We start from the raw sequence: 13,789 nt of genomic DNA, 5'->3' as shown, positions 1-13,789 counted from the left end.
GCCACCCGCTGTGCCGAGCGAGGCCCACCCGAGGGCAGCCGGATGGCCCATGCCCCACGGGGCCGAGGGGCAGCGACCACGCGTGGAGGAGGAGGAAGAAGAAGGGGGGGGAGGGAACCACAAACACAAGCCCAACTTCGGCCGGGCAAACCTCTCAGGGTGCAAGTTCCCACTAACTCACCCCGTGCGGCGAGCTGGTCCCGCCCCTCCCAGCGCCGGGCGGGCACTGCGCGGGCGCTGCGCGGTGTCGGGCGCAGGCTGCGCGGGGCGGGCACCGCTTGGGCCGCGCTGCCGGCGCGCAAGGGGGAGGGAGGAGACGCGGGGGGAGCGGGGCGGGAGCGGAGCGCGGCGGCGGCCGAACCCGGCCGAGCCCAGCCGAGCGGCGCCGCTTGCAAACCAGCGGTGGCACTCGGGGGCGGGGGGGTGGGTGGCTAGTTTGGTTTTTTTGTTTTTTTTTTTTTTTTTGGGGGGGGGGCGGGGGGACCGGTGTTCCCTTTTTTTTTTTTTTTTTTTTTTTTTTTTTTTTTTTTTTTTTTAGCGGGAAGCAGGGAGAAGGTGGCTGGGGGTCCGTCCCCCTCCTGCCCTCCCCTTCCCGCGCGTGTGCGGAGAGGGTCTCGGCGGCGGGGGTGCTCCGCGCCCTCGCCCTGCCCGCGGTGCAGTTAAGATGCGCCCCGGCCGCCGTGTGGTTGCAGCGCGACGGCGCTGACATCGCTCACCATGGACAGCTTCGACTTAGCTCTCCTCCAGGAGTGGGACCTGGACTCTCTGTGGTGAGTGCTGCTGCTGCCTGCCCCCCAGGCGCAGGGACCAGCAAACGGGAGAGGGGCAAGGACCGAGGGGAGGGAGTGTTATAACAGGGTGTGTATGTCTGTGTGAGCGGTAACTGAAGAGGGTGCGATAATTGGGGGATGTGTAATAATTGGTGCGTGTGTGCGTGCAGTAATTTGAGGTGGGTGTACACTTACCTGGAGGGGTACCTGGAGAAGTGCAGTGAAACGGGGGGTGCAGTGGCTCGGGTGGGCAATAAGTGGGGCGGTGGGTGCACTAGCAAGAGGGGATGCAGCGCCCCGGGAGGTGTCTCCTCCTGCCACTTGGCTCCCAGAATTGCTGGCCCGGGTGGGGCAAAGAGAGAGGTGCCCCACTCTCTTGGCTGCCAGGGTGGGACCGGGAGGTGAATGTGGTGTTTGGCTGGGGGAAGGGTCTCCTGTACTCGCCCCCCGCTTCTCCCCAGAAATCCCCTGCTCTCACCCACCACTGGCACCGTGGGCTGCACTCCCGTAGCTCATTCCCCATCCCTCTCGCACGCCCCTTTCACCCCCACCTCGTCCCGCAACTGCCCCCTAGGCCACCTTTATTACCCCCTTCCTCGACTCTCCTCTGCTTCCTCCTGCCTCTTTCCCCCACCCCCACACCCCACTGCATGCCCTTGACCTCCCCCTGCGCACCCCCGTTCCTGCCCTCCCCGGCGGCGGGTGCAGAGCTGCCAGGGAGGAGGGGAAACAATTTCTAGAAATGTCATTAGCGGCTGGAGGTGGGAAGCGCTGCCCTCCCCACCCCCCGCACCAGCCTCCCTCCCTCCTTCCCTCCCCAGCCGCTGCTTCTGCCAAGTCCCGGAGTTTTCTGCGGGAGGCACGCTCCCCCGGGCGGCCGCTTCTCCCCGCCGCCGACCCGGCACAGCCCGGCCCGGGCTCGGCCTCTTTGGGGTCCACGGGAGGGGAGAGGGGGGAGGAGGGACGGGACACACACGCACTCCATGGCGGTCGCCGGCAGGGCCAGCCGGTGAGCGGGGAGGGACCCCAGAGAGGGATGCGACGGTGGGACGCGATCCCGACGAACCCCCCCGATGTCAGGCGGGTGGGATGCCGGGGGGTCCCGCCTTCCCGCTCCGCTGCGGTGCTGTGCCGCGATCAGCCCGGGTAGCGAAGGCAGGTCGGTTGTTGGCCTGCTGGGTCGGTTGTTTTGGGGAGCTGAGATTACTTTTGCCTGAAATAAGTTAAGGGGATGAATTTTATTTTTTTTTTAATTTTATTTTTTAAACACGTTAGGTGATCTGTATCTGCTGTCAGCAGGGTGCGCGTTCGACAGCAGCAGCTTATCTCTTCCCTGGCAGGTGTAACAAAATCAGCCGGACCAGGGAGTCCCCTTAGTTGCACCACTTCTCACAAAAAACCCCTCAGGATGATGAGTTTGCACTGCTGTAATAAGGGTGCTTATAAATGCATGCATTGATAACATCCAGCCTAATAAAACTTCTATATTGCTATGGGAAGCTTAAAGAGCACGTATAATACAAAATTAGTTACTACCCCATAAAAGTTTTTAATTATGGTGTTTCTGCCTGTGACACAAGTTAAGGTTATATCCTCGTTTCAATTATAAATACCAATATTCAGTTTATATGCAAACCATAAAATTTATCTCTGGACTGATTTTAAGTTTTTAGTCTATATCCATGGCTTTACAACCAAATTACATTTTTGTTTGTTTTTTTTTTTTCTTTTAATGGAAAAATTCTTTCTTTTAATGGAAAGAATAATACTTTCACATATTTGAATGCTTTTTCCTTTCTCCATAAATGAAGGCAAACTTTGGGGGAATTTTCTTTTTCCAGAAAAAGGGCATTGTTCATTAGTCTGTTCTGAAAGCTGGCTTTTGGAGTTAATACTGAATTTGAAAAGTGAACAGTAACTCTGGAAAGCCGAGGCTTCAGGCTGTGTCTGGCAATTGCTCTTTTTTATAATCTTTTTAGCATGCTATTTGATTCTTGTGGAGCCACTTTCAAATGACCATGGTCGGCATACAGCTCCTGTGTGGGTCCAAAGAGAGATCAACCATTTTCCATCTAAATTATTTGCTTAAAAATGTCTGTATTTGAGTTACAAGCAATCTTGTGGTTTCATAGATCTTGTTGTTTGTGTTCCTCTGTAGCTGCTGCAGTTTAGAAGATAGGTTCAACAGAAGGGCTTCAAATAAAGCATTAAAAGCTGGTGCATAGTGGCAGGCCTGCATTCATTGCTAAGCTCTCATCCCTGTCTAGATGTTGAACCCACAAATGTCCAGGGGGTTTGAAGGGGATCCCACCCTGAGTGGAGCTCATTGGGGGGACCAGAGGGTTTGCAGGTGTTTGCTGTTGCATGTTTGCATCCTTTTGGAGCACTGGGTTTTGCTGAACAGCTTTGCCTGGGAGTATCCAAGATCACAGGCTGGAAGTTTCTCATGGAGCAGCTGTTTTGGCAAATGGTTCGTAAGAGCCATTTTGAAAAGTCGTGCCACCAATATTAAATAAAAGCTTATTTTCCCTCAATAAAAATTTCCAAAATCTATCACAGAATCCAGGGGTGCTTCAGTGCTGCAGTGGCTGTGCAAAGGGTGGGTCTGCAGCCTCAGGCAGGGTGTGTGTGTGTCCCTGCCCTCCTGCTGTCCTGACCACTCACTGCTCACTGGTTATGGATGTTCTCAAGAAAACTGGTTTGGATACTGTGCTAAAATGACCAAAACAAAGCTGGTATGTTAATGTTAAGCTCCAAAGACTTGTCACGATGCCTCCAGGGGAATGCAGCGTTTGCCAAAAAGGGAAATAAAATATACCACATAGATAAGAAGTGCTTCATGGCAAAGAGCAACACTTAAAGAGACTTAATTTTCTCTGCAGTGAGGATGAATGTTGTCCTTTATTCTTTTGAATGTAGTCATAATGGCAATTTGAGCACTTAATTTATGACTGAAAATCCACATTTTGCAGTATTTGGTGAACATTTTGCTTAAAAGTGCAGTAATTAAACATTAAAGTGCTCTTCTAAAGTGCTTTTTTTATTTATTTGGTATGTTCTTGGAAAATCAGAAGGGGTTTCCAGATGATTAGCAGCATGCTAATCAATTCTTATTGTTACTTTTATACTATTAATGAATTTGCTCTCAAATTAATACGTGCTATGTCTTTCACTCTGCTGTAGCATAGAAAATGTAATAATAGAGTGTGTCGTGGATAAAAGATAGTATTTAACGAGTAAACTGCAATGGAAGAATATTAAAAACTGTTTTCTACTAAACAGTAGTTTTTCCAGGTTGTGTTGATGCCAATAACACTTCTGCTTCCCAGAAAACTACTATAATTCAAATAGTGAAAGCTGAGTACAAACTCAAATAGAAATTTTAAGAAAACATACCAGTCTGTGGCATAAACAAAATTCATGCCCAATGGTAAGCTTTTTCTGGAACATTTTGGGATGATCAGTCCAAATTAACTCAAGTTCCCATGGCTAACAAACACAGTTATCAACAACTTTGAACCACAGTCCCATCTTCTGTTTTTTTTTCTTTCTGCATTTATTTATTATGTGTGTGGTTTTACTTGTCCGTGCTCAAGGATATGGATTCACCAGTGCCTTATAGCTTCGTATTTCTTTACATCTGACAAAAAGGATGGAAAATCTCAGTCAGAGGTTAACATCTTGGACAGAAGAAAACATACTACATGTGACAGAACGCAGCAAATGAGCAAATCAGAGGATGGAATTATTGGAGTACCAATGCTTTGCATTACAGGCATTCATGTTGTTGTTTGCCTTATTTAATAAATCTAGATAAAAACTCAGCCAGGTCCTCAAATGTGCTTAAGTGCTGAAGACCACTTAGTGAAGGTTCTCCTCACATGCTTATGTAAGGTATATGTGTAGGCTGAGTTTTGTCCCATTCATTAAAAACAATCAGCAGGTTTATTTAAGCACTTACCCTGTTGTACCAAACAAGGAAATAATTTTGAGTGTAATATGTTTGTTAGTGACAAACAAACCAGTGTTTGCTTAGGTAAAAGAAGCCAAGTTTGTAATTGGTTTATTTGGTACTTATCTCCTACTTCTGGATGTTTTGAGTTAGCATCAGTTTTGTAGGGCTTGGATAGTCATGTAAAAAATGTATAGCTGTATAGCTTCCAAGTTGAGATCAATATCAAATGGCACAGTGTAAGGTGGCCCAGTGTGTTTTACAGGGCATGTATTGAATTACTAGTTCATTTGCTATCTTTGGGTCTGTTCCTGCTCTATTTGAAGTCAATGAGAGTTTTGTTTGGAAGTTGCTATTAACAAAAAGTGGCCAGACATCCAGCAGTCTTATAAATGAACCTTTTGTAACTTCTTGATCCCAGGTTGTTTAGCTTTTAGTCCCTATATTTTATATCCATGTAAGTCAAGATTTTTTTTCATGTTGCCTGGTGTTTATTTGAGAAAATTTTAGAAAGCTAATTCTGCAAATCCTTCTTCTGTCAAAGCAGAATATCAAGATGTGTATTTTCAGGTAATAGTAAGCAGCTACTCAGCAGGGAAAGAGGTCACTCCAACCATTCTCTCAGTGGGTTAAGAGGCTGGACCAGCTTACTCTTTTTACAAATATGTGGCAATAATACCTCATTCCCACAAAAAATTAAATTAATGTCTTTTTTTTATATCCTATCTCCTTTACAACTCTATTCCAGCTTGTGTCTTTTATTTTGTCCCTTATTTCTTTCCTTTTAGTTCTTGGCCACTTTCTGCCACTATTAGCTGAAATCCTATTTGTCTCCTTCTTATTTCTGTGTTTGTATTGTTTCCCGTTCTGCCTTCCTCCCAGTGTTAACACACAGTTACCACTTTCCCTTCATTGAGATCTCATCTAAAAATTTGATCTTTCTGTGATGATTATAAGTTGTGAGCAAACAATAACAAGAGTAATAACCATAGGCTGTTCCTTTCTCCAGCTTTCACAGCATGCTCTCTCTTCCTGATGCCTGTTTTTTAGGCTAGAAGCCTCTTGGGTCAGGAATTACTTCTATTATTGGAGGCTTTTTCTTGTGGCGCTGAACAAATTGTATTTGCTAAACATTTTAAATTATAAGAAGAAGAGCAAGATTTTCATGGTCATACTACATTAGAAAGATCAACTCAATAATAATATTTTAAATATACATCTGTCGCGCCACGTAAGTGCTCGTTTGCTGGATGTAATGTACCACATCCTCCTCATTTGGTTTAAACCTCCACTGGCTCCAGAGGCTTTGCCTGTTTATGTCAGATGAGGGCATGGCCCATCCTCACTGGTTTGCATTACTCAGTCACTTTTAGACTAATTATTTTTTTTAAACTTCAGCTTTGTTTATGTCTGCTAAATGAAATTTTGATAGACCAGTAAGACAGTGATTGTGCTTGCATCTATTTCCCCAAGGACTGCCTGAACACCCATGTGCAATTATCTGATGCAGGAGGAGAACAGACCTTTGGGCTTTCCTCCTAAGACTCAGACATGTAGGTTTGTGCTCCTCTGGAGATGTTTTTCACCAGAAGTCAAGGCAGAAAACTTACTAGCTTACTGGAGAAGGATTTTCCACTTTATATGAATATTTCAAGGAAAGTTCCAGGTTTCTCGAAACCAGTGGGAGAAAAATGTGGGGCACTGAGCTAAAAAGAAAAGGTACAGAAAATATACTAGCTGTGAGAAGGTCCTGTCATCCTCATATTAGGACTGACATCATACCCAATTCCACAACACTCATTAGAGAAAGCAACTGTTTTATTGGAAGTGTTTTAACTTCATATAACACATTAATCCATTTGCATCATATTTATGACTAAGAAACAGCAAAGCAGAGATAAGAAGAGTCTGAGCAATTATTCACAGTGTGTGTCCAGAGATACCTTAAAGTCTGGTTATAACTGTATAAAAAATAATAGTAATAAAGTAAAATCAATAGATACTAAGTAAAACTGGTACAAGTTAGAAAACAAGAAGGTTAAATTCTGTGTGAGATGGTGTTTCATCTAAGAGACTGATCAAGTCGTAACTTTGAAGTGACATCCTCACAATATGAGATTTCAAAAAGATGGTATTTTGTAGGAAACACGTGTGAAGTTTTTTTTTTTAATATGGGCTGGGTGATTGTGAGGCTAATTCCAGTGGAAAGTCAGAAGTTCTTTGTGGAAAACTGAAGGAAAAGGGAAATCTTGAAACTTCCTTGGTTTTGAGCAAAACTACCTCTGTAGTCCCTTTCCAGGTGGTTGATGGGAATTTCCATATCAGTGCTGCTGCCCGGGGCTGGAATTGCTGGCTGGCTGCTCTCAGGGAGCCACCAGTCTCCTTTCAGGCTGAACCTACTGTATTTGCATCATTATCTGCAGGGATATTCTCTGGTCTTCTGTCTCTTAAAATCAATATCATTATTATGCATGCTGGTGCTGCCTGAGTCCTCAGTAGAGTAAAAATGGACACTTGTAGTTTAATACTCAGGTAACAATCTATATAATTTCTGAATAATTTGTGGGAACTATGAATTTGTTTTTAGGAGAAAGAGGGAATGAGCTGTAGCATGAGATAAATGAACATGATGGCAATTATTATGTGCTGAATGTTTTCTGTGTCTTTTTAAAGGTAAAAATGGAGAACTGATGTTTGTGTCTTCTAGCTTGGTATCTCAGCTTTCCTAATGCTTAAGCAAACAAAAGTAGTGATAGTGACTCAAGTTGCCTGTATTTTATCCTCTTAGGAAGTTTTTAACCTGCATGCATGTACCAAGGACCTGGATACAAGTGTATCTTGGGAAATATGACAGTAGGAATGCAATTTAAACTTATCCTCAGAGATTCTTTTGTATTCTTTTTAAAAAATAAATTAGTTCCAATGCAACAGTGGTGGTCTAAGCAGTCAGAAAACACTTCAAATTATGCAGAAGGGACCACAAGTTTTTGCTAAGAAGATTTTTGTTTCTGTTTTGTTTCTCAATAATGATGATTCACAACTGTAAGTACTTAAAACTAAAAGCAAGAGGGTTATATCTGACAAAGCCATTCAGCATCTTAATGTAACCCAGTCTTTCCATGTGGTTGTTTTCCCATGTTTTAGACCAAAGAAAGAGTCCTTTGTGGCTCAGCCTTAGTTCACTGAATGGCGGGAGTGAGAAAATGGAGGATTACAGGTAGATCTTCTTACACTGAGAATATTTTGACTGCCTTGAGCTGTGATGACTTCTTATTGCACATAATCACTTTAGAAGTCCATTGGGGAGAAAATGGTGACCTTCCTAGTCCGTGCATTGCCATGATGGTGCAGTCTAGGTGCCAGGGCACCTAGATCATCACCATGATGATCTATGGCAATAAAAAAAATGCAAGTACAATAGATGTATGAAGGTGAAAAAGGATTGGTGAAGCATGCATTCGAAGGGCCTCCAGTTCAGATTCAGAAGCCATCCTAGCAGTGGTCTCTCCTACCATCCATCTCCTTGTTTCTGTACTTGCCTTTGCTTTGGTCACTGTGAAGGCTTTGGGGGAGCCTGCTCTCATGTACTAGTGTTTGGCAGATATCCTAAACCTCCCCGGTGAGAGTTTAGCTTTTGAATTGACGTTGCTAGATGATGCCTGTCTCCTACAGATACACCAAGAGAAAGTTAATTCTTTGTCACTGATCACTTCTGATTGACCAGGAAGTTTCTGCTCTCAGATGTGTGCATTTTAGGAGGGAATTATGTAATTTTAATATTTTTGTGCTCTTTGTCTTAGAAAAAGCAAGTGCAGTAGATGTTCACACCTCGGTCCAGAAAAAATGAACAGTTTGTTGGCAGAGATACTGTGTAGAAGATAATTATTTTGATATGCAACCATTAGATGACACTTTTAAACTTTTTTTCTGTCTCTGAAGTGGCCAGGGAGTGAATCTTTCATGTCATCAACTGGTTTTTAAAGGACAAAGTAACAATAACAGCTAAGCCTGCATTTCTTCATTTGTGTTTAACAAGGAGAGTGAGTGTAACATTTTCTGCAGGATGATGACCCTGAGTTACCTAAATGTTGCCCATATAAAGAGTAAATTAATGTTACAGTGTGCTTTGTTTGTGGTTAGGCCCCAAGACTGTCAGGAATTTTGTGGTACAAAAGGAGACTGTGTGCTAGTCCATTTACTTAAGGTTCCTTGCAAGAAAACCACCATGAACCCAACTGATCTGAATTAGCATCACTACTTTGCCTTGTTTGTTTTGGTATAGCAGCGTGTTTGCAGCCAGCTTGTGGATCTGTAACCCTTTTCCTGTGTAGATGGGTCCCAAAGTGCCAAGGAACCATACATTTTTCTTAGGTCATTGAGTCAGATTGCTGCTTTCTCAGATAAACTTCTGAGAAGGAATGAATTCCTTCAAAACCCTGTCATGGTCTATCATAAATGTGGCAAGGCTTTTGGGTTTTTTTTTGTCACTGCCACTGAAAATCTGTCCTGCAGCTATAGTGTCAGTAGGAAAAAAGTAGATATTTCCAATATCTGTGGTTTAATGTAGCCCTGGCAACTTAGTACTGTTGATTCTGCAACATCTGGAGATAAAATGGCAAGAGATAACCCCAAACAAGGAAAACATAGATAAATGCTGTTGCTCTGGGACCTATTCCCTTTTGTAGATCCAAGCAAAGTATCTCTTCATGACACTTTTCAGGGCTTGGCATTGCACAAGAACTTTGGTGCATGGCTTTGTGTACATCCCCTACATACAAAGTAGTAGAAATGCAACCTTTTCTTGTTGTTGTTCTTAGAAATATATAAGTAGCAATATCTTGAACTAATTACAGCTGATGTAAAGCACATTTAAGGAAACCCATTAGCAGAGAATTAGAACTAGAGCAGATTAGCTATTTAATGGCCCTGACTGTAGATCTTTGGATGCCTTGGTAGCTTTTCTAACACTCATTGCTCATCTGTCTTGACTAAATGACTGAGAAGATTCTTTCAAGTCACAGTTTAGTTGTAATGGGAAAAAATTGCTGTTTTCAGCTGAAAAAAATTATTATCTGGAAAGGTAAACTCTACTGAGTTCTGTAATGCATTTGTTGTTGAGATTTAAAGCATTATTTTACTGTTCAATGTGACTGTATAATAGAAAGAGCAATCTCTAATATGCTTCCTTGGAGCTATTAATTATTTACTTTCTTCAAATACAGATCATAGACAATTCTACATGACTTCCCTTCTTAAAGACTTTAGTGTCTCTCTTTATTTTTGGATGCTTTGCAAATGCCTGTAAATTCATTTTCACCAAAAGGGGAAATAAGTAATTTAGACTATTGCAGCTGTTTCATAATTAATTAACTTCAATTTAAAACAATCAAGTAGTGCCCGTCCATTGTTCTGTATGCTTTTCTGAGACAGTAAGATTCACAGTATCAAAATAAGTTCCAGATGGAAGTGCATACTTTATAATCAGAGAAATAACACTGGTTTTGTCAAAAACCTGAAGAGTCCTAGATCAAAATAGAAAGTATTATGCCTAAGCATATTTTTCAAGTTTTGAGCAGTTACTTTAAGAATTATTTAAAACTACCAATTTGAAATGTTACATAGTGCATTAATTTATGAATTGAACTATAGAGTGAAACAGTGATGGAGGGCTATTTATTCTTTTTTTTCCCTCAGATACTCCTGGCATCTGTTAAAATGTGACCAGCTTAGCCTCTTCTCCCCCTTTTTGGCACTCTGTTTTCTATGGCAAAAGAAATATTTGCAATGATAAATCATCTCTTTGCTAATAATCAATAAATAACACATTCTCCTTAGAGAACAAAAAATTATGGTGAAATGAAAAATATTGAGCAGAAGGAAAGATTATCAAAATGGGACACTGAAAAATTCTGTATGTTCTTATGCTTTTTCAAGTATTAGGTTTAGTTAAGGAACTTCTGAAGTTGCAGTTTGCAATAAGAGTAAAAAGTCTTCTCTGAACACGAAAGACACTTATGTAAGAGGTTTATATTATGTAAATGTTACTGCTATTGGCCCATTATAAAGGAACACCTGATATTACAAAAAGCATTTGCAAATAGTGGGATAGATGCTGCATCCTCTAGTCCTGACTTGGACAACTTTCTCTTTGAAGTCAATGAAAGTTTTGCCTGAATAAAGGTGGAAGAAATTAGCCCATTCATTATTATCTGAATTACATCGGGAGCTGACTGCTAAACAATAAAATCATGATTCATAACATAACAGCTTCACTTAATTCTTTTGTAGTCTTAATATATCTCATTATATGGTACTTCTGTTCTTTCCTCTCTGAGCAGTATTCAGATTAATAACAACCACCTTTACATAACTGATGGTTAGACATGTTTTGCTGCCTTAGCAAGATCAAAGGATTTTATATACCCTTTTGGGATAGATATCAAGAATGGGATGATCAATCTCTTCTGTAAAAAATAAGCACAGTGTAAATACCTCAGGGTACCCAATTAGATGCAAGTGGATGCTGAGAGCATCATTTGTTGTCAAGAACTTCCCCAGTATTGTAGGACAGTCCAAAATTTTTTAAGGATTAGCATTGGTCCAAGTTGTCAGTCCTCTGATTTCTGCTCGTCCAGCTGTGCCCTGCCTTAAGCAGCTTGCTTGGTATGTGGAGATAGGGTTGAAGCAACAGGTACTTTTCTTCCCCCCAGGAACCTTTGGGTGGGAAGGAGGCAATGATGGACACTGGTAGCTTCATTTCCTCTCCTGTCAATGGTCAGGGAGGAGTGGGACTTCCTTTCTGAGTGTGGGACATATGGAAAATAAGAAGAGGAAGCTGGAGAAGGGTATAAGAGAAGGAGACTGAAAAGAACAGGGACCCCCAAAAAGGCTTTAATACGAAGCTGGAGTTAACCCTTCACCAGGAAGCCATCTGCAGCCTTCAGGCTCTGAGAATTCTTTTTATCTGGAGATGTAATTGAAACAACATGTGTAACAGCTGCAAAATGTCAGGTTTGTCAAAGTAACTAGAAAAATGCATGCTGTGACACACTTGCACACAGCAAAGTAACCTATAGCTAATATGTATATACATATGTTGGTTAAAAAGAGGAAAAAAATAGTCAAATAATGAAAGTTGCAGCTAATTCTGGAGCATGGATGACTTGAAATTAAACTGGAGTGAAGATTTCCCAGAAGAGACAGCCTAAGTCTTCCTCAACAGAAACAACAGTGAAACTCTTCATATTCCCATCATAACCAGTATTTTATTGATGGACTGGAATGTCCCTTCTGCTTGTTGCTGGTGTTGTTCCTGTACATTACCATGGGACTCTGCATCTGTAGGTAGGGACCCAGATTCTCTGGACTAGATGCTATTCAGACACAGGACAAAGAATTGGTCATGGGACAAAAAACTTTGCAGACAAAGTGAAAGATCAAAGAAAATGATGGATATAGGCAAAACTGGTCAAAAGGAAAAGACAGAGTGTTTTAATCATCCAAATCAACAGTGGTGGCAAAAAACTGCCAGCCTGACAGTGCTGCCAAATATATGAATGCGAGAATGATGGGAAAAAACAGAATTTTCTTTGCAAGAACCTCAAAAAGAATAATAAAGTGATTTTGTGCATGCTTATGAGGGCTCCTCCCAAGCATGAGTGACAGCACAGGGATACCCTGAAGGTTCTAGTTGGAAACTTGGAGGCTGAATTGCCTAAATAGGCCAAAAGAAGACTAGAGTCAGCCTTTTTAGTAATGACTTTTTGTAATGATGGGGATAGGCCGCAAAGGGCCTATGGTGAGGGAAGTAGGAACCAGTGAAGAGATGTAAAGAAAAGGGGCTCAGAGTCAAAGCGTTCCGCCTAAGAAATGCTGTTTGCCTCAACAACCCAGCTGGAGCTGGCTCTCCTCTGTGAAGTCCAAATGTGCAAACCAAATGTGCAGCAGCAGGAAAAATTCCCCTTCCCAAAGATCTCAGTAGATCATAGAATCATGGTTTGGGTTGGAAGGGACCTTATAGATCATCTAGTTCCAACCCCTCTGTTATAGGAAGGGACCTATCCTACTACACCAAGTAGCTCAGAGCCCCATCCAACCTGGCCTTGTACACTTCCCAGGAGTGGACATTGTGCACTTCTCAGGGCTTAGTGTACTGGAATGCTGATAACTATCAGGTATTCTTCAAGGCAGTCCAACATGTCATCAGAATACATGTGGCACCAATGGGAAGTAATTAAATATACCTAGTACCGTATGTGGTATTCCAGTACTGCTGCTCCAGATGAGTGAGTCTTGGAGCCCACACTTGGATGCCAGTCAAATAGACCTTAATTCCCACCTTTAGAAATTACTTGGAAATGTACCTCTCATTGAAAGCCTTTAAGAAACAGAATTCTGATTTTTTTCAAACAAATACGTAACTTGCATGTCTTCCTTTCCTCAGCTTATATTCACATGCAAAACCAGGTCATAAAATTTCAGTGGTGCTTATACTGTAACTTGGCTGGCGGAAGAAAAGTCATCTGTTAAAACTGAAGTCATCGTAACTCATTAGGTGCTAATGTATCTGCTGTGTGGTAGAGAAGCTGGCTAGCTCTATTGAAATGCTGCAAGTTCACCCTTATCCACTCACAGTTCCCTCTGGAGGATTAAAAAGTACAAACAAATTTTCTCACAATACACCCCAAAATTTTCTCACAATACACTTGTCTACTTGCCAGCAGACAAGTACAGAACCAAAGTGAACCCAGAAGTTTAGAGTTTGGTACCCATATTTCCTCCAAGGAAGTCTCAGGAAAAAAGGTGATTGTATGTGTTCACATATTTCCTGTGTACATGCAGTAAATCCAACATGTTCTGAACATGTTGCTGGCCTTGCTTCACCTGGTGGTAAACCATGGCAATAAATCAGGTGAACTGCACACATATAACAAATCTGATGCACCTGAATGCAGGCATACAGGATGGAACACAGATTTGTGCACAAACCAGCTGTTTTCCATCTCTTCTGGATGTTAGGCTTCCACCATGACTGGCTTACCTTGGAGTCCTGGGTAAACTACTGACT

At 42.3% G+C, this 13,789-nt stretch overlaps 1 protein-coding gene across 1 annotated transcript in view; it reads left to right on the top strand.

Annotated features, from left to right (window-relative positions):
- The first annotated feature begins 698 nt into the window (after window positions 1–698).
- The window catches only part of AFF3 (AF4/FMR2 family member 3), a 333,963-nt gene continuing 320,872 nt past the window's right edge, over window positions 699–13,789 (top strand). The window contains exon 1 of the mRNA XM_030454711.1: window positions 699–770. Within this exon, the coding sequence (XP_030310571.1) occupies window positions 718–770 (53 nt within the window). The 5' untranslated portion in view covers window positions 699–717. The remainder of the gene's footprint in view (window positions 771–13,789) is intronic.

The sequence above is a fragment of the Calypte anna genome, chromosome 1, assembly GCF_003957555.1.
Source record: "Calypte anna isolate BGI_N300 chromosome 1, bCalAnn1_v1.p, whole genome shotgun sequence".
NCBI lineage: Eukaryota > Metazoa > Chordata > Aves > Apodiformes > Trochilidae > Calypte > Calypte anna.
The sequence above is the reverse complement of the archived record's forward strand: the minus strand, read 5'-3'. Positions and strand labels throughout refer to the sequence as shown.